Source organism: Bison bison, unplaced genomic scaffold (assembly GCF_000754665.1).
Source record: "Bison bison bison isolate TAMUID 2011002044 unplaced genomic scaffold, Bison_UMD1.0 scf7180017864167, whole genome shotgun sequence".
Classification (NCBI taxonomy): domain Eukaryota; kingdom Metazoa; phylum Chordata; class Mammalia; order Artiodactyla; family Bovidae; genus Bison; species Bison bison.
Genome location: NW_011494739.1, coordinates 4,485,703 through 4,506,771, shown reverse-complemented (window position 1 = coordinate 4,506,771; position 21,069 = coordinate 4,485,703). Strand labels below are relative to the sequence as shown.

The window sequence follows — 21,069 nt, the reverse complement described above, 5'->3', positions numbered from 1 at the left end:
CAAGTTAACAAATAAACACAGCTGTGCTCTGAAAAAATAGGAAGTAAGCTGGATCTGGCCTGAGAGCCACAGTGTGGACCCTGGTCATAGATGTTAAGCGATGTGTACACGTTTTCCTGATTTCAAACTTGAGTATATCCCTTATGTGACTCCTGTGACAACAAATGACTCCAAGTCTTCCTGGCACTCTGACCTCTAGAAATGGTCGTCAGGAGAAACCACATTAAGATTCAGGGACATAAATCTTCAAGACTGGCTGCAGTGTCTATTAGACTTCGGTTAAGAACCTTTTTTTTTTACATGATCACACGCAGATGGCAAGTATTTGAAATACTGCTGCTACAGTTACGGAGCACTTCTGACATGGATGTGAGGTACACGTTTGCGCAACAGCTAGGTCTGTCGCTATGCTTCTGGAGGACTCCTTGTTGGTGAAGGAAGATTGGTGGGGAAAGATCATTTTAAATTAATTCATTTAGGGATGAAAAGGTCTGAAAAGGCTCTGTCTTGAGAAAAAAATTATGAAAACAAGTTTTATTTTATCTGATATTAGAAAAAACTTTGGCTTATTATTGCAGCCGTTTCTTGAATGAACACTGAGTCAAAGTTGATTGATAAATGGACCATGATTCTTCTGATAGGATCATGTTGTTCTTGTTCAGTCACTAAGTCATGTCCGACTCTTTGCAACCCCATGAACTGGAGCACACCAAGCTCCCGTGAACCACATGCTGGCACAACATGGTATCTATTTTTCATTTCGTGTTTGCCCTTCCTAGTCCTGTCACAGGAAGGGAACTTTTACAAAATATCTGAGGACTCCCATCGGTTTTCCCTAGGCCTTTTGATACACACATCATTATCTTCTGAGGCACTTATGTCATCACTTTGATCAGTAGCTTTCTCTTCACTTAATTTAAGAAGCTCCCTACCATCAATGGCTTCGTATAACATCTGTGGAATTCTCCAAATCACTTTCACTGACTTAATGAAATTACTTTGCAATCAGTTGTGACTGGACCATCAAGGATAATCCATCTGTGAAGACGTGAGGGTCAAATGGGAAGGATGTCCGAATGGTCAGTTCATCATGAATGGCTACATCTTAGGATGACTTCTGATTCCATGATAAATCTCATTACAGAGAACTGAATAACAAATACATAGATATTAGAAATGCCTCATTTGAGGCATGCACTGCTCACATGACAAAAGTAGGGGGAGGATCTGGGCCTGTTTCCCTGTGCCAGAGTAGGGCTCGCAATTAAATGACATAAATCCACCGGTATCAGTGCTGAGCACCAGGGGTTGAGCACATAGATGTGAGGACAGCCCCTGCCCCCACGGAGCTAACAGAAGATAAACAGGCAAGGAGACGGGGTACAACCTGGGGGTTGTGGGCAATCACAAGGACGGTTCAGAATACAAAGAAATACACTGAAGAGTCTACCTGCTAATTGGTCTACCTGATACCAGAGCACCAGGTCAGGCTCTGTGCTAGGCCCTGGGACCATAACCCTGTGGGCCTGGTTCTCAGTTTCTCGTCTGTGGGGAGAGCCTGTCAGGAGAGGTGTGTGGACAGGTAGCTACTTACAACTTGGAATGAGGGTCCTGAGGGAAATGAATAGAGCACATGAGTCTGAGCGAACTCCGGGGGTTGGTGATGGACAGGGAGGCCTGGTGTGCTGTGATTCATGGGGTCGCAAAGAGTCGGACACGACTGAGCGACTGAACTGAACTGATGTACAACGAGCTGGGGTGGTGCTGAGGTGCAGAGGGATGAGGGGAAACAGGAGGGTGTGATGCTGAACCTGGGACGGAAAGGCTGGTAAGGAGCCAGATGGCCATGCCCTGCGTGAAGGGACAGTCTTCTGGTGCAAGGAATGCTATGTGTGAAGGCCGACTATGGTGTGTCTGAGGACGTGAACGGAGGCCCCTGGGCTGGAACTCAGAAGGTGAGGGGAGGCTGGACAGGAGGCCCTGGAGAGCAGGCGGCGCAGGCCATGAGGGCTCCGCACACCCCTGGACAGGGTGCGGCTCCCAGGAGAGGGGCAGCCGGCAGTTCCTGAGGAGGTGAGCAGGAGGGTTAACAGAGTCTGATTCAGGTTTTCATAAGGGAACCCTAGGTCCTGTGAGGAGAACAGACACAGGGTGACGGGGCTGGGAGGAGGGAAGGCAGGGAGACCAGTGACCAAGAGAGGAACTCTTGGGTGAGAGTGAGAGGTGGCAGGCCACTGATAGTGGACACAGGGAGAAGTGAGTAGACTTAGAAGCTACAGCTGTCAGGACAGCTAAAGGGGAGAGAGCACCTCCAGACTAACACCTGAACGAGGTGGGCCTGTGGCAAACTGAGGAAGGCAGGGGTGGTGGGGAAAGCCCCCTCAAAGCAACATGGGATGAGAGTGTTGAAGGCTGAACACGCATTCTCCAGGCTAACGCTGGGAGGGAGGGTGTTCCAAGCAGAGGGAATGACGGGACATGGGTGTGAGGCAGGCACTGGCCTGGTGACGGCAGATCTGAAAGGTTTGTTTGGTCTTGGAGGATGAACTGGTGGGAGGAGGTGACAATAGAGAGTCTGGCGGAGGCTGGCACCATCCAGGCCCAAAAGGCTGTGTCTGGGACAAACAAGCAGGAAAGGCTCACAGAGGCGCCCTGGAGGATTTTCACAGCATTTCTGATTCGCTGTTGATGTTGAGCTCTTCTTAAACCCTATGATTTGGCAACGACCAGCTGGAGTGGGGGTGCACGGCCAGCGTCCCTCTCCTGATAGTCTCCACGGCGCGGGGCTCTGCTGGGCAGGCCTCCTGGGCCCAGCTGCCTCATCTGTATTCCCAGCGCGAGCCTTTGGCTGGCTCAGTGATCGAGCTCCAGGTAGGGGTGAGGGACATTTGCATCTCAGAGCAATGACTCCTGGTGCAGAATCAATTAGAGGTGGGGAAACAAGAGGCAGGCAGACCAGCTAATTACAAAACTTAACAGAATTCTGCTATCATGGCAACAGCAAGAGAGACGCATAAACCCTCGTGTTATTCTTTTTTTACGTTCTGAAAAAAAAAAGATGTTATACATCACTGTGTCTATGAAGACAGGCTCTGATTCAAGGCATAATGGAATCTATATTATAGTAGGATGCTTTATGATGAGGGCTTTGCTGTCTCATCAAATATATGGGAGGGGTAACTGAGATGTGGGATTCACTGAAAGGGTACATATATTACTGGTATGAAGAGCCATGAGTTTGTGGCTAATAGGCTGGATGCCAGGGCTATGTCTGTGGACATACTCAGGGAGGCTCTGTGGGAGGCGGCCCTTCTGAAGGATGGGCGAGTGATGCTTGGCCAAGGCCCACCCACCTCAGCACACATGGCCCAGACAACGCAGGAGCCGTGGGGACTGGAGACCAAGCAGACACATCTCGATGAGGAAGTGGACATAGGTGTGACATCCAGTGGTTTAAAAAAATAACACAGAACAGAAGAAACCAAACAGAACGAACTTGAGATGTGAAATCTGTACGAATGTGCAATGTCTACACCAGGACAAAAGGAACGCCTTGTTGTGCTCTCCTCCATTGGTCTGTGATGATGCTTGTCGGGTCTTACACCATTCGAAGCATCTATGCTGTCTCAGATAAGACTGTGGGGACAGACTATTTCTCCTGATTACTTCCGCTATACTTTTAAGAGCTTTAAGATAGCACAGTGCATCCATCATATGTTCTGTTTTGATAACACTGTTTGAAAACAAAACTAAACAGGAGCTGAATAATGGGGCAGCTGCCAGACACACCTCAACAGGGAACTCAACACAGGGAAGAATGGGGCGGCAGCAGCAGCCAAACCCTTCCCCACTTTCCTGTCCCGTCCCATTTGGGTGGGCTTTGTCAAATCCTCTTCTGCACCGAGGTACCATGGCCCTGGCCCCACTTCTGGCCCAGGCCCTCCCAAGGCAGACAGCCATCCAGGACAACTTTATCATCAGGCGTTTAATAAGCACTATTGCATGGCACAGTGTTAGCTCATCCATTTCACTTAAAGTCTCAAACTTTATATGCTGTTAAAGTTCCCTCTTTAGCTCTTAAAAGGCGGCTATAATGAGATGTGCTTCACTTTCCCTTCCTACCACTAATTCTTTTATATCTCTGCTCGAGGATGGAGCCCCAAAATTACACACCATGCTCTGAGCGGGGTTTCATCAGGCCTGTTAGTCAGCATTTACTTGAAGACACTAAAATATATATAAATGCCCTCAGTGCCCACGAGCACTTTCTCCATCTGTGGACTTCGTGGTTCCAGTTGAGCAGGAAAGGGCTGGCCGCGCAAATGGGAACATGTGTGTCTCCGGTGCAGAGAAGGGCAGTGAGTGACGTGAAGCGACGGGACCCAGCATTGCACTGGTGCTTTCACCTGGGCCTCAGGAAAACACATAGTGATGCAAAGGGTGACTTACTCGTTCTTGTCCAGCTGTGTCCCAGATGAGGAATTTATGTAGCTCATTTTGGTACTGGACAGTCTTGGTCATAAAAGATGCCCTACAAAGAGAGACCTAAACGATCAGAACACAGGTATTTAAACCACGTCACCAGCCCGAGTTGGAAACATCGCTTAGACCCCACAGTTCTCACACTCCTGCTCCACACTACATTCTGACTGTGGTCCTCTTTGGAGTATGAATGAGACACTCAGATGCTGGCTGCATGCTCTAAGATGGAAGGGTTCTTTGGCTTGTGGCTGCCTAAACTTCACATCAAAAGAACCATGAAATAATTTGATAATCCAGACATTAGCCTCCCTTGTAATATACTCAAGCTGTTCTTCAGAAAGATGGCACCATGGGAAAACTTTTGTGAAAACCTGTGTGTCCAGGAAATGAGTGCACTAGTAATGAGTAGGTCATTTGGCTTTGTCCTCAGCCCATTCCTAAACCAAAGGATCATGTGAAGAGCTAGTGTTAGACTAGGGTTAATAAAACTAAAATACCAACAAGAAGCACAAAGACTCCCAATCACCACCTCTGTGTTTCAGTAACAGATCGGCCCCACACTGGTTGTCCTGCTAGGCCACCCCAGTCCTGGGTGGAGAAGGAATGCTCCTGTACAGGTTTTCCTGCTCTCTGCGAGGGACTGCTCCATGCAGGGGCCTCTGAAGGCAGGGCCAGGGGCTTGTGCTTTTGGGAGAACCTGTGAGGAACTGTGGAACACGTGCCTAGACCCTCTGGAGGCTCCTGGATGAAGATTCTAGAGGCCTGTCCCAGGCCAGTGCTAGCTCCAATGCTACCTTCTACTCTCCCAACCCACCAGAAAGCTCCCTGCTGGGAAGTCCTTTGTCTCCCAGCCTCCTCCGGGCATCCCAGTCTGGCAGAAGAACCCAGGGATGATTATGTCTTCTTTCCCACTGAATAAACCTTCTGGGGCTGAGGGTCAAGCTGTGCTCTTGGAATCACACCCTCATCATCCTAATCAGGACAATGAACTCAATGGCTAGACATTTTCACATATTCTGAATCTGAAATATCTTTGAAAAGATTCAAGTAGCAGTTACATAATTTTCAAGAAAGTGCAAGCTGAAATCAATAGAATGACTTTCTGAAGCATTACTGAGCTTAGGTAAGTATCAGAATCCTTAGTTTAAAAAACTTTTTACACTTACCATGGTTAAATCAGGATGTGTACCAGGACTTCTCACTTTAAGGAAGATCTAAGCCTTCACACGGAACACAGCCTTGTCTGACTCAATGAAACTAAGCCATGCTGTGTGGGGCCATCCTAGACAGGTGGGTCATGGTGGAGAGGTCTGACAGAATGTGGTCCTCTGGAGAAGGGAATGGCAAACCACTTCAGTATTCATGCCTTGAGAACCCCATGAACAGTATGAAAAGGCAAAATGATAGGATACTGAAAGAGAAACTCCCCAGGTCAGTAGGTGCCCAATATGCTACTGGAGATCAGTGGAGAAATAACTCCAGAAAGAATGAAGGGATGGAGCCAAAGCAAAAACAATACCCAGTTGTGGATGTGACTGGTAACAGAAGCAAGGTCTGATGCTGTAAAGAGCAATACTGCATAGGAACCTGGAATGTGAGGTCCATGAATCAAGGCAAATTGGAAGTGGTCAAACAAGAGATGGCAAGAGTGAAAGTCGACATTCTAGGAATCAGTAAACTAAAATGCACTGGAATGGGTAATTTAACTCAGATGACCATTATATCTACTACTATGGGCAGGAATCCCTTAGAAGTAATGGAGTGGCCATCATGGTCAACAAGCGAGTCTGAAATGCAGTACCTGGATGCAATCTCAAAAATGACAGAATGATCTCTGTTCATTTCCAAGGCAAACCATTCAATATCACAGTAATCCAAGCCGATGCCCCACCCAGTAACGGCGAAGAAGCTGAAGTTGAACGGTTCTGTGAAGACCTATAAGACCTTTTAGAACACGCAAAAAAGATGTCCTTTTCATTATAGGGGACTGGAATGTAAAAGTAGGAAGTCAAGAAACACCTGGAGTAACAGGCAAATATGGCCTTGGAATACAGAATGAAGCAGGGCAAAGGCTAATCAAGTTTTGCCAAGAGAACGCGCTGCTCATAGCAAACACCCACTTCCAACAACACAAGAGAAGACTCTACACATGGAAATCACTAGATGGTCAACACTGAAATTAGACTGATTATATTCTTTGCAGCCAAAGATGGAGAAGCTCTATACAGTCAGCAAAAACAAAACCGGGAGCTGACTGTGGCTCAGATCATGAACTCCTTATTGCCAAATTCAGACTTAAATTGAAGAAAGTAGGAAAACCACTAGACCACTCAGGTATGACCTAAATCAAATCCCTTATGATTATACAGTGGAAGTGAGAAATAGATGTAAGGGACTAGATCTGATAGATAGAGTGCCTGATGAACTTGTGACATTGTACAGGAGACAAGAATCAAGACCATCCCCATGGAAAAGAAATGCAAAAAAGCAAAATGGCTCTCTGGGGAGGCCTTACAAATAGCTGTGAAAACAAGAGAAGCGAAAAGCAAAGGAGAAAAGGATATAAGCATCTGAATGCAGAGTTCCAAAGAATAGCAAGGAGAGATAGGAAAACCTTTCTCAGGGATCAATGCAAAGAAATAAGAGGAAAACAACAGAATGGAAAACACTAGAGATCTCTTCAAGAAAATTAGAGATACCAAGGGAACATTTTATGCAAAGATGGGCTCAATAAAGGACAGAAAATGGTATGGACCTAACAGAAGCAGAAGATATTAAGAAGAGGTGGCAAGAATACACAGAAGAACTGTACAAAAAAGATCTTCATGACCAAGATAATCACGATGGTATGATCACTCACCTACAGCCAGACATCCTGGAATGTGAAGTCAAGTGGGCCTTAGAAAGCATCACTACGAACATTATTTCAAATCCTGAAAGATGATGCTGTGAAAATGCTGCACTCAATATGCCAGCAAATTTGGAAAACTCAGCAGTGGCCACAGGACTGGAAAAGGTCAGTTTTCATTCCAATCCCAAAGAAAGGCAATGCCAAAGAATGCTCAAACTACCGCACAACTGCACTCATCTCACACGCTAGTAAAGTAATGCTCAAAATTTTCCAAGGCAGGCTACAGCAATACGTGAACCATGAACTTCCAGATGTTCAAGTTGGATTTAGAAAAGGCAGAGGAACCAGAGATCAAATTGCCAACATCCGCTGGATCATGGAAAAAGCAAGAGAGTTCCAGAAAAACATCTATTTCTGCTTTATTGACTATGCCAAAGCCCTTGACTGCATGGATCACAATCAATTGTGGAAAATTCTGAAAGAGATGGGAATACCAGACCACCTGATCTGCCTCTTGAGAAACCTGTATGCAGGTCAGGAAGCAACAGTTAGAACTGGACATGGAACAACAGACTGGTTCCAAGTAGGAAAAGGAGTACGTCAAGGCTGTATATTGTCACCATGCTTATTTAACTTCTATGCAGAGTACATCATGAGAAATGCTGGGCTGGAAGAAACACAAGCTGGAATCAAGATTGCCAGGAGAAATATCAAAAACCTCAGATATGCAGATGACACCACCCTTATGGCAGAAAGTGAAGAAAGAAGTCTCTTGATGAAAGTGAAAGAGGAGACTGAAAAAGTTGGCTTAAAGCTCAACATTCAGAAAACTAAGATCATGGCATCTGGTCCCATCACTTCATGGGAAATAGATGTGGAAACAGTGTCAGACTTTATTTTTTGGGGCACCAAAATCACTGCAGATGGTGACTGCTGCCATGAAATTAAAAGACACTTATTCCTTGGAAGGAACGTTATGACCAACCTAGATAGCATATTTGGAGAAGGAAACGGTAACCCACTCCAGTGTCCTTGCCTGGAGAATCCCAGGGACAGGGGAGCCTGGTGGGCTGCCGTCTATGGGGTCGCACAGAGTCGGACACGACTGAAGCGACTTAGCAGCAGCAGCAGATAGCATATTAAAAAACAGAGACATTACTTTGCCAACAAAGGTCCATCTAGTCAAGGCTATGGTTTTTCCAGTAGTCATGTATGGATGTGAGAGTTGGACTGTGAAGAAAGCTGAACACCGAAGAATTGATGCTTTTGAACTATGGTGTTGGAGAAGACTCTTGAGAGTCCCTTGGACTGCAAAGAGATCCAACCAGTCCATTCTAAAGGAGACCAGTCCTGGGTGTACTTTGGAAGGACTGATGCTAAAGCTGAAACTCCAATACTCTGGCCACCTCATGCAAAGAGTTGACTCATTGGAAAAGACTCTGATGCTGGGAGGGATTGGGGGCACGAGGAGAAGGGGACGACAGAGGATGAGATGGCTAGATGGCATCACTGACTCAATGGACATGAGTTTGAGTAAACTCCGAGAGCTGGTGATGGACAGGGAGGCCTGGTGTGCTGCGATTCATGGGGTTGCAAAGAGTCGGACACGACTGAGCAACTGAACTGAAGCCTTCAAAAAGCCTTAGTTATTGTGAAGATGATATGATATAGTGAAAATGCTCTGCAAATTATAAAGTACTGTCTCTAAACAAGGTATTATTATTGTTATTATTATTAAAGGCAGCACCAGGAAATGTCTTAGTTTAGACTTTGCTATATTAGTCCTAAGCGCTTGCAACTCAGTCCTCCATCAATTATGGCTGTGCTGTCAGAGGTACAACAGGTACCGGGCCTATAAACGGAGCCAGAGCATCCAGCATGCCCAAACTAGCTGCTCAGAGGGCAAGAGGAGAAATATGCTTCACGGAGACAAAAGCTGAGAGAGTTACATGCAATGTTAAAAGGAAGTGTTTCGCTTCTGGGATCAGAATTCACTGAGGTCCAAACTACCTGCCAACCATCTCCCTTTTACTGAGAGTATAGATTCATGACTCAGACAAGTGGCAGCTACTATGAATGTAAGGATCTTATGGGATTAAACCCAACTTCCGGTCTGTGACCTTAGACCACCCATCCCTTCTCTCCCGTGGATGCTCTCAACACAACTCCTTCACAACTCCTTGTCATGCCTCCACATCTACTGGTCTCTTGTCCTTGTATTGCCAGTGTCACTGGCCAAACTGCCAATTCTTTAGGAGTCTTATCTGTCCTGTCTCAACCACCCAGGACAGCCTCTCTCCCTGCTTATTCTGCACACAGGTGGAGTGGCTGTCCCGCTGGAGGAAAAGTCCCCAAGCCAGGACTGGTGTGGGGACGATCCTATGTCAGCTGGGCCCACCCCAGGCCTCTTCTTCCACCCAGCAACAATCCCACACTCCTATGACTGACTGTTTTCCAGCCCCTAGCCGCTGCCTGCCACCCCTTGTTCCCAGGCCAGCAGCTCATTTCTTCCTTCTCAGAGAAGACAGAGGTTATAAGCCCAAGCTCCGCAACATAGTCCCCAGTCAACCCTCCCACTTGACAGTGAACTCATTTCATTCACACCAGCTGTAACCCCCACTTTTCTGATTCTGCTTGTCTTTATTCACCTATCACCTCGGCCCTGACCATGAGCCCAGCACAACCCGCCTAGGCCACTGCAGACATCAAGCTGGTCTCCTTCCCCCAGACTTGAATCCTTCTAATTGTTCCTGCTTCTGACTTCACGCTGACAGTTCCTTTTCTGTGAATACTTTCCCCTCTGGCCAAACGCTCCTCAGGCTTTAGGTCTTAGCTCAACTGCCAACAGTCACAGAAATGTGTGTGGTCCACCCAAGCCAGGTGGCTTCACATCTCAACTTCACCCTGCAACACACACCATCCCATTTTGTCCTCAGCGTGTCTGCCACAAGGCCTGTACAATGTCTGCCTGGCTTATTTGTCTATTTTTAAATTTATCTGTTAAATGCCAGGAAGTATGGACCTTGCGGTTCAGGTCTTCTTCTGTAACAGGGGCATCTTCCTCACCTCCCTGCTGGCTACCCTGGAATTCTGACAAAACATCTACTATGTTGCTATAAGCCACCTGGCCTTCCATGATGTCCACAGTTTCAGGGAGTCTCAGCCAAGCGCTCCCCGGAGCACACAATAAGAAGTACTTTTGAAGCGCAGAGACAGCTGAGATTAGAGGCAACTCGGGGGGCTCTTGAGCCAGGAGTGTGGCCTCTAGGGGGTGGGGTGGGGTGCCACCAGCAGGGCTGACCACGCCCAGGGACATCCTCACGACCTGCTCCCGCTCAGCCATTAGGCCAGCTCCCAGGCATCTTGCCGGAGATGGGTTCTCAGAACCCTGCTAAGGAAGCAGCGGCGATGCTGGACGGGGCCCAGCGCAAGTGGTGGTGATGGGACAACCAAACCCCTCCTCCCCGCGCCCCTGAAGCCTCTCACTGCAACAGGCATCTCTGTGGATTTCTGAGAACCAGAGGGCTTGGCCTGTCACACCAGTAAGGACCACCTCTTCCCCGTCGGCACTTGGATTCGGCTGTACTGATCTAGAGTGATGACGCTGGGGCTCGGGGTAGGCATGGGGCGAGAGGCGCACTAGGCAGAAGGCCTCCAGCATGGCCCACGCTTCAGGGTTTCATCTGCGGAGGACATGCTCTCCTGAATCTGACTGACTGCAGCTCTGCTCCACCGTCGGGACACTTCACAACTGTCCCCACACTAAAGGCAGTGAAGACGGGGCTTAATTTCACTCCACCCTCACAGCAGTCTGTCTCCAGTTCTGAGTTCTCAATCAGAACGTGGTGTCGGCCTTCCACGGAAACATTGGTCTGCAGCTCTTCTTTGTTACTTTCATCCACTCTGAGAGAACTGTCTGGCTCTCCATTTTATATTTAATCTACACTTGAACTTTAGTCCCTGAGGTAAATTCAAAATTGGACCCTCATCTTCAAGCGGGACCACTATAATTTCTCCCTCCCAGCGTCACTCCATCCCAGGATCACTCCTTTAATGCTCAAGTTAAATGACACGGACGGTAGGATAAGTTCATATCTGGCTCTCTGAAAAACAGGCAATGGCTTCCTGCCATCCAAATGACACATTTTTATTTTCCAGCCTGCCATTTACCTGTCTGACACCCTTATTTTTCACTACTAAACCATCTCTCTTCACTCTGTCTAGGCAGATCTTATTACCTCTTTAATCTAAAATCCCTACTAGCATTATTTCCTAAAGCTAGATTGCCTTTCATAAACTTCTCCATTTTTTCCAGACATTCCACATCACCACAATCTTTGGTGGGAGCAGGAGTTCCCAATCGAAGTACTTGCTACAAGGGGTTTTAAAAACGCCTTTCCTTTACCTGCAGTGGACTCGCTGGGCTTCTGCAAAACACAGGTATGACCTGGCTCACAGTCTAGTACCCCTGAGCCCTTTTCTTGGAATGACACACAGATGCTGTCATCCTCATGATGGTGAAAGTGAAAGGTGCTCAGGCGTGTGCCACTCTTTGCAACTCTATGGACTCTACAGCCCATGGAATTCTCCAGGCCAGAATACTGGAGTGGGCAGCCGTTCCCTTCTCTAGGGGATCTTCCCAACCCAGGGATCGAACCCAGGTCTCCTGCATTGCAGGTGGATTCTTTACCAGCTAAGCCACCAGGGAAACCCCCTCATAATGGTATGTGGTGCCTTTTAATGAGTGTCCATAACCTCAGCTCTGTATGCAAGTTCCAGAATCTCATGTACCTTTAAACTCTACCATTTCTCAGACTCACGAGATCTACCATTTCTCAGATTCATGAGGTCTAAGGGCTGACGTGCCATTTCGTACCACCCTGCAGAGGGCCCCCTCCTGGGAGGCTCCACCCACCTGCACCAGAGCTGTGGGTGCACACGAGATGGTTGAATCCACAGGCTCATTCACGGGTCACCCTGAGCAAATTCTCCAGGACCTTTTACACTGTTGTCATTCTAAGACTGTTTGTGAAAATATTTAAACTCAATGAAGACACTACTCTAAACCTAAAGATAATTAAATTTAACAATGAAGAGTTCAGCATCTCTTTTCCTAAGTTTGTTAAGAATAAGTTAACCCAACAGGAAAATCGTTTGCATCACATACAGTAAAATCAACAGTCACGGGAAGGAATGAGCTGCCCCGACTGAGTGGTCATAATGGTGAGTGCTCTTCTCGTCCACCATACGTGTGGCCCCACTGAGTCCTTCGTGTGAGCCTCCGGGGCAGATCTGATTTGTCAGCACCAGTTTGTAGACAAGCCGTGGAGGGGACGGAGAAGGACAGCAGCACAGCTAGGACCCTCGTCAGGCAAGACCTCGAGCCTGGTCTTGGAACCATAGCACCACAGGACCGTAGTGCGCCTGGGGGGTGACTCCCTCAAACACATGCGAGCAGGAACCCCAGGCAGGCAGAGTGAGTGCAGCCTCATCCCTGTCCCCAGGAGGCTCACAGGTAAAGCCACACCTGAGTCCCTAGGGGAGCAGTGACTCCAGGTGTGGGAGGCTGGATGACCACCCCACCCCTCCACTCCCACCCTAGAGGATGGCCACATTCCAACCCTAGAACCTGTGAATATGTTACTTCCCACTGCAAAAGGGGCACCTTACAGATACAATTAGGTTAAAAATCTCATGTTGGGGTAAGGATCCTGGATTAATGAGACAGTCCAACATAATCACAACAGTCCTTAGAAGGAGACCAGAAGTTGGAGCCAGAGATGGTGATGGAACATGGAAGGAGAGAGCAGGACTGTGTGCCCTGAAGATGGGTGAAGGGCATCTTCCGGGGTGCTGCTCCCTTCCCCTGTGTTGTGAGGAGCTCTCTTGCACTGGAGCTTGTTCTCCAGAGGGTGCTGGGCCTGAAGTGACCAGGGGCCCACCACCTGGCCTGGTTTCAGGGCCCTGGTGTTGGGGGAGGAGAGCCATGCCCTGCTTCTCCCCCCAGCCTTCTGGTTTGTTACTATTCTGCACTCTTAACACCTGACAATAAACATTGTCCATGCCAACAGAGGCTGGACGACAGGACGCCCCTGGAAGCTGGAGGTCAAGGAAGCCAGTTCCCTCCTCACAGCCTCAGGGTAACCAGCTCTGTCAAGACCCCGGCTTTAGCCAGCGAGACTGATTTTGGACTTCCAGAACCGTAAGATGATAAATTTGCTATATTTTGTGACAGCAGCAAACAGAAACTACTACACCAGGGAGGACTTCATGAGAAGGGCTGAAGTTTGAGCTGAACCCAGAAGTTTAAGGGGGGTGTCTGCCCAGCAGAGGCCCAGCAACAAGACCCGAGAGGGGGTGGGGACACATTCTACAAGAGAAAAGGCAGGAAGAGAAGCAGAGAATGATGAAAATGTGCAAGAATGACAGTGGTTCTGCAGGGCGAGCCTGGTGAGGCAGGGCTGGGGTGGTAACCACATGAAAGGCTCCGGGTAGGGTGGGGGCAGATGGGGGGTGAAGGTCTACAAGATGCTGCACCTTCACACTGATAAGCCTCGGCTCTGTGAGGCCCTGTTTCCTGTTCATCAGGATCTCCCAAAGGCCAGGGTGTCACCATCACCATTTCTGCCATATTCGTGCTCCAGTGCTCTTACTTACTGCTGAATGGTGTAAAAAAATTCATTCTTCTATTTTTTTTTTAACTTAAACTTGTCTGAGCATTAATACTGGTAAAATTAAAATCCCACAGGATTCAGGGACTAGTTTTGTATTTTCTAACACACAATGAAATACTTCACAGTATAAATTTAAAACTTCCACCTGTGCACTGTGTGGAGTCATCCGAAGGGTGATGTTCTGGGAGAGACAGCTGAGAGTGCGAGGAGCCCCAAGGGGAGGAAGGGATGGTGTCACCAGATCTGTTTGAAAGCTGAATTCTGGAAGTGCGCAACAGATACCTTCCGCCAGATACCAAGCCCTTAATAATCCATGGGTGAGTGAGATGGATGTCTATTTTTAAAGACCTTACGGGGCAGAAGTGGAGATGGAATTCTAGGCAAAACCCAGGGAAACTGAGCATCGCTGAGTGCTCAAACAAGACGGACGGAAATGGAGGTGAGCTCTGAGGCCATGAGAGGGTCCTGCAGAAAGATGGGGTTGGCTTGATGGGTGTGAAGGGATACCATGAGGCTGACACCCTAAAGCTACAGGTGTGGGCTGCTGAGAGGGACAGTTCTAAGAAGTTTGAGGCAGGCTTCTGGCTCAGGCAGCGGTGTGTGTGATGTGTGATTCAGGTATTTCCAAACCGTAGTCTGCGCCTTGATTTTCACAACAGGCAACATGCTCATGGGCTTCATGACCCACAGTGCATAGAGCGGGTGCACTGGACTGAACTCTCCTGCACATCCTTCTCTCCAGCCACTCAACTCCTCGCCCTGGAAACTATCTCATCTGCTTCTCAGGTTGTCTTTCTGATACGCCCATGGTTTACACAGAATATGTGTATGCAGTTTCCCCCGCAACCTTCTTTATTAGCACAGATGGTAGAACATAAAACACACTTTTGATTCTTTCATCCTGTGCTACAACCTAGGAGGTCATCCAGTATAAGTACAAGAGGTTTTCTCAAGCTGGCCTTTCCCCCTGTATCACATTCTATCGAGTGATTATACTATAAATTATATAATCAGATACCTACTAATCAAGTGCTGCAATTACTAACCTTGGACAGTTACTGCCCTTGTTGTCTGAAACTTACGTGAGTAAGTTTATCTGAAGGATAAAGTCCTAGAAGTAGGATTTCTGGGCAAGGATATGAGACAAGAGCATTCTCACTAAGCATGCGGGCTTTTTAGACAGACTACCCGCTCTGCTTATTAGTTTTGCCACCAACTGGGCAAGTCAATTAACCTCTCTTTGCCTCAGTTCTCTCATTTGAAAACTAGGAATAACTTCAGTACCTAAAACACAGGAATTTAAAACGCTTTAAATTTTACCCAAGTAATATTAATGAACAATAACATGCAGTATAGGGTTTGATGTTTCACATTCTCGTGTAACTACTGTCTAAAACAAGATACAGAACATTTCCCTAAGCCCAGAAAGTTTCCTTATGCCCTTTTCTAGCTAAGTCTTATACCTACCTCAGGCAAACCATTTTTGACCTCTACTTCACAGATGATTTTTGATTGGCCTTTGGTTTCCTATAAATGGACCACCAGGGAAGTCCTCTCCTGACCTGACTTTAAATATAAATTTTATTAGATGAGCTTAGTGGCTAACTGGATGCAGTGGAGGAAGGATCAGTAAATGTGATCACAATTTTGAGGAGTTATCTTGGCTTTCCAGTTCCCCGCCTGGACCCTTTGCCCTGGTTACAGTCACCCAATGTCCAGCGAAGATGGGGACTCCCTCAGAGAGGTTTCTCTGGGCTCGCCTGTGGCCTCAAGTCTCCACAGCTGAGAGCCCACGGGCCCGTCTCCTGCAGCTCCCCCAACTCCTGTCTCTGCAGAGATGGACAGCAGCCAGGGGTCCCTTCTCTCTTATGAGTGGCTTGTCACTGTCTGAAGTTGCATTCATTTAGGTTTCTTTGTGAGCTCAGATGTCTAGTGTGCTTTTAAAAATTAATTTTGCTTGTTTTATTTTTTGGACGAGAATCTTCTGACTTCTTATATCTGAACTGTGAGTGCACAGGGCTGTTTTAAGAGTTAAGTGACCACATGTGAAGAATGGAATATGATACACATTATCACTATTACTTGCGGCATGGAGTGCTTGTACCAATTTCCACTCAGTGGTGGACTCACTGACAAGGCAGCTGAGGCCTCTGGGACGAGAGGGTCGGGAGAGGAGGTCAGAGGCGGACACGTGGTGTCCAGAGTGTGTCTGTAGTGACACAGCAGGGATACACAGTCACTGGAGAAAGGGGATCTTCTTAAAGCTGTGAGTGTGAATGAAGTCACCTGGGAAGACCCAGGACCATGGCAGAAACCCTCCCTGCTTCCACATTTCAGGAGTGGATGCCAAGGCCAAGAAACAGAAAAAAGAGGACCATCCCATAAGGTAGGAAGGAGGAGAATCAGAACTGTATGCCAGGTAACAAGAGGCTCTGCAGTGAAAAAAGTACGCCAAATATTTCTAGAGAGGACAAATACAATAAAATGGCCATTCATGAGTTGATGTTACACTCAGAAACAGTGGTTTCAGTGAAATAACAGGGCAGAAGATGATAAAGAGGAGGATCTGAAATGAATCAGATTGGTAAAGAGAGATGATGGCTGTATTCAACTATAAAAATCTTATAATTAAAGAAAATTTTTTTTTACTGCACAAATAATTAAGGGCTAGGCACTGAGGATACACCAGTGGTTATTTTGGATAAGGTTCCCCTTCTCATAGAACTATGGAGTGGTGGGGTCAGACAACAAGTAAGTAAATAAATAGAAAAATGACTATAGTTTTCAATATTTACTATGAAGATAACAAAACATTGTATCATAACAGTGATTAGTATGGTAATTTCAGCAAAACAAACAAACAAAAGGTACACTAACAAAAAATCAACAGTATTCTAGAACTTTAGAAAAATAATAACTGAAATGAAGAACTTCATAGATAGGTTTAAAATGAGATTAGAATTAGTTGAAAAAGTGATTAATAAACTGGATGAAGGGCCAGGAGAAAATACCTAGTCTAAGGCATGGAGGGAAAAAAAAGGAAAATATAGAAAAGAATGGAAGAGGCACATACACAAATTCTAAACTATATGTAATAGCAGTCTGAGAATGTGAGGAGAGAAAATGGAACAATATTGAAGAGATAATGGTTGAGAATTTTCCAACTTGAAAGGCATCAAACCACAGGTTCAAGACATCCTATGAACCCAAGCAGAATGAATAAAACAAAAATCTCACCTAGGCATATCAAAGATAGACTGCTGGAACCTAAAGCCAAAAAGGAAATCTCAAAGGCTCCCAAGAAGAAAATGACACGTTAATATTGAGACAGCAACAAGACTAACACCTGACTTCAATCAAAACAGATGAAGTCATATGAAAATGGGATACATTATATTCAAAGGCCTGCGAGGCAATAACTGAAAACCGAGAATTCTGTATCTAATGAAAAGAGGCCTCAAAACATGATTGTAATCTGCCAAAATAGCTAAAATTAAAAACAACTGATGAAAATGTGGAGCCAACGGACTTTTCATGTAGTGCCGGTAGGAACGGAGAAGAGTATGTAAGCACTATGGAAAACAGCAAGTTCTTATAAACATGCCTTAAAACCTACTGCGGTGCCAGCGTTCAAGACGGCCCTATGGGTACCCGTGGTGCGGATGTCCTTGTGTGTCCCCGCCCACAGCGAGTGAAGCTGTCCCCTGTAACCAGGAGGATATCACGGAAATGAAGGTGAGGTCACAGACATTGTGGCTTCCACCTCGGGCTCCAGTGTTGGGAGGACACTCAGGCAGCCCTATGGAGGGGTCAGTATGGCAAGAGTCAGAATAGCCAGCTAAGCTGCTCCTGATTTCTAACCTTCAAAATCTGTGAGACAGTACAAATTCATTGTTGTTTTAAGCTGCTAAGCTTAGGGTAATCTGTTATACAATGATAAGAAATATGCTCAAAAGTATATGCTCTTCAGGTATATGCTCAAAAGTAATGTGTACAATGCAAAGAAATAGAGGAAAACAACAGAATGGGAAAGACTAGAGATCTCTTCAAGAAAATCAGAGATACCAAGGGAACATTTCATGCAAAGATGGGCTCAATAAAGGACAGAAATGGTATGGACCTAACAGAAGCAGAAGATATTAAGAAGAGGTGGCAAGAATACACAGAAGAACTGTACAAAAAAGATCTTCATGACCAAGATAATCACAATGGTGTTATCACTCACCTAGAGCCAGACATCCTGGAATGCAAAGTCAAGTGGGCCTTAGGAAGCATCACTACAAATAAAGCTAGTGGAGGTGATGGAATTCCAGTTGAGCTATTTCAAATCCTGAAAGATGATGCTGTGAAAGTGCTGCACTCAATATGTCAGCAAATTTGGAAAACTCAGCAGTGGCCACAGGACTGGAAAAGGTCAGTTTGCATTCAAATCCCAAAGAAATGCAATGCCAAAGAATGTTCAAACTACCACACAATTGCACTCATCTCACATGCTAGTAAAGTAATGCTCAATATTCTCCAAGGCAGGCTTCAGCAATATGTGAACTGTGAACTTCCAGATGTTCAAGTTGGATTTAGAAAAGGCAGAGGAACCAGAGATCAAATTGCCAACATCTGCTGGATCATGGAAAAAGCAAAAGAGTTCCAGAAAAACATCTATTTCTGCTTTATTGACTATGCCAAAGGCTTTGACTATATGGATCACAATAAACTGTGGAAAATTCTGCAAGAGATGGGAATACCAGACCACCTGACTTGTCTCTTGAGAAACCTGTATGCAGGTCAGGAAGCAACAGTTAGAACTGGGCATGGAACAACAGACTGGTTCCAAATAGCAAAAGGAGTACGTCAAGGCTGTATATTGTTACCCTGCTTATTTAACTTATATGTAGAGTACATAAGCCCAGCGTTGGGCTGGATGAAGCACAAGCTGGAATCAAGATTGCTGGGAGAAATATCAATAACCTCAGATATGCAGATGACACCATCCTTATGGCAGAAAGCAAAAAAGAACTACAGAGCCTCTTGAAGAAAGTGAAGGAGGAGAGTGAAAAAGTTGGCTTACAACTCAACATCCAGAAAACGAAGATCATGGCATTTGGGTCCCTTCACTTCATGGCAAATAGATGGAAACAGTGACAGACTTTATTTTGGGGGGCTCCAAAATCACTGCAAATGGTGACTGCAGCCATGAAATTCAAAGAAGCTTTCTCCTTGGAAGAAAAGTTATGACCAACCTAGACAGCATATTAAAAAGCAGAGACATTACTTTGCCAACAAAGGTCTATCTAGTCAAAGCTATGGTTTTTCCAGTGATCATGTATGGATGTGAGAGTTGGACTGTGAAGAAAGCTGAGTGCTGAAGAATTGATAACTTTTGAACTGTGGTGCTGGAGAAGACTCTTGAGAGTCCCTTGGACTGCAAGGAGATCCAATCCGTCCATCCTAAAAGAAATCAGTCCTGAATATTCATTGGAAGGACTGATGCTGAAGCGGAAACTCCAATACTCTGGCCACCTGATGGGAAGAACTGACTCATTTGAAAAGACTCTGATGCTGGGAAAGATTGAAGGTAGGAGGAGAAAGGACACAAGTTTGAGTAAACTCCAGGAGTTTACTCCACACACACACAAATGTATACAATTATTCAAAGCATCTTTATTTATAAGAGCTTAAAACTGGACTCCATTTAAATGTCCATCAACAGGAGACTGGATAAACAAATTGTGGTATATTCATACAATACAACTGAGCAATAAAAAGGAACAAACTCCCGATACATGCAAAAACATGGATGAATCTCAAAAACAGTATTGTGAGCAAAAGAAGGCAGCACAAATGAGTACATATAGTAAGATTCCATTTATATAAAGTTTAAATATATTTACTCTACCGTGATAGAAGTCAGATGGCAGTTAGGTTGGCGAGGCAAGGGTGGATACAGCAGGAAGGGAGCTTTCTGGGGTAAGAGAAATGTCCTATAGCTTGGTGGCACTTGAACACAACATAAAGACTAGCTAAATTATATTTTATTGTATGTAAATAAAAGCTCAATTTAAAAAAGATGACATAAAGACATTTTCAAACAACAACAACAAAAAAACCAGCACCAGAAGAGTACAGTAAAGGAGATATGAAATGGTGTTTCTTCAGAATGAAGTAAATAACCCCAGATGGAAGGCCAGAAATGCAGGCAGGAATGTAAAGCAACAGGAAAAGTAACGTGGAAAAAAGGGACAGGAATGGTGCCTGTGTAGCAATAATAAAGATCCTGTGAGGTCTGGAATTAACGAGGTAAGAGCATACAACCCAGGAGATAGAGAAATTAGACTTGAGATTCTTGCGTTGTTGGAATGTGGTGAAAGTAACTTACATTAGACTGGAATAAGGCGAGGATACATAAGATGATGGCAAGAGTAAAGAGTTAAAGAACAACTAATGAATGTATTTAGTTGTTCTTTAACAACTAAATGGCATCACCATTTAACAGCATCACTGACTCAATGGACATGAGTCTGAGAAAACTCTGGGAGACCATGAAGGATAGGGACGTCTGGTGTGCTGCAGTCCATGTGGTTGCAAAGAGTCAGACATGACTGAGAGACTGAACAAGAATGTGTAAGTACCAAGATAACTAACAGTTCAGAAACATGGCATTAAAACCAAAACAAAATTCAATCCAAAGAACACAGGACCAGGTAAATAAGAAGCAAAGTGTAAAACTGCTGTATTTAAACACAGATACACCAGTAATTATCTTAAAAGCAAAATTAAATATTCAAATTAAAAGTCAAAGTTGAGAGCTCTGGAGTCCAGACTTGGTGGTGGTACCTGCATGGGGAGGACCCTCCCCAACTGATCAAGCAGAAAACCGCTGGCTGGATGACGGGGTCTGGGGCTACCACTGTGCTGGAGAGGGAGAGGGGGTGCCCTGGGAGGAAGATGCTCCAAAGGGAGCCTCAGATGCACACATCAAATCCGCTCAAATCCAGAGTCACTTTACAACCACTCACACATGGCGGTGGAAGCGGGGGGGAGGGCCTCTCGGGACTCCACGGGGTT

General features: G+C 45.9%; 1 protein-coding gene across 1 annotated transcript in view; it reads right to left on the bottom strand.

Moving 5' to 3' along the window:
- The window catches only part of RAB22A (RAB22A, member RAS oncogene family), a 47,270-nt gene that overhangs the window by 10,245 nt on the left and 15,956 nt on the right, over positions 1 to 21,069 (bottom strand). Inside the window, exon 3 of the mRNA XM_010841827.1 lies at positions 4,450 to 4,531. Coding sequence (XP_010840129.1) covers positions 4,450 to 4,531 — 82 coding nt within the window. The remainder of the gene's footprint in view (positions 1 to 4,449; positions 4,532 to 21,069) is intronic.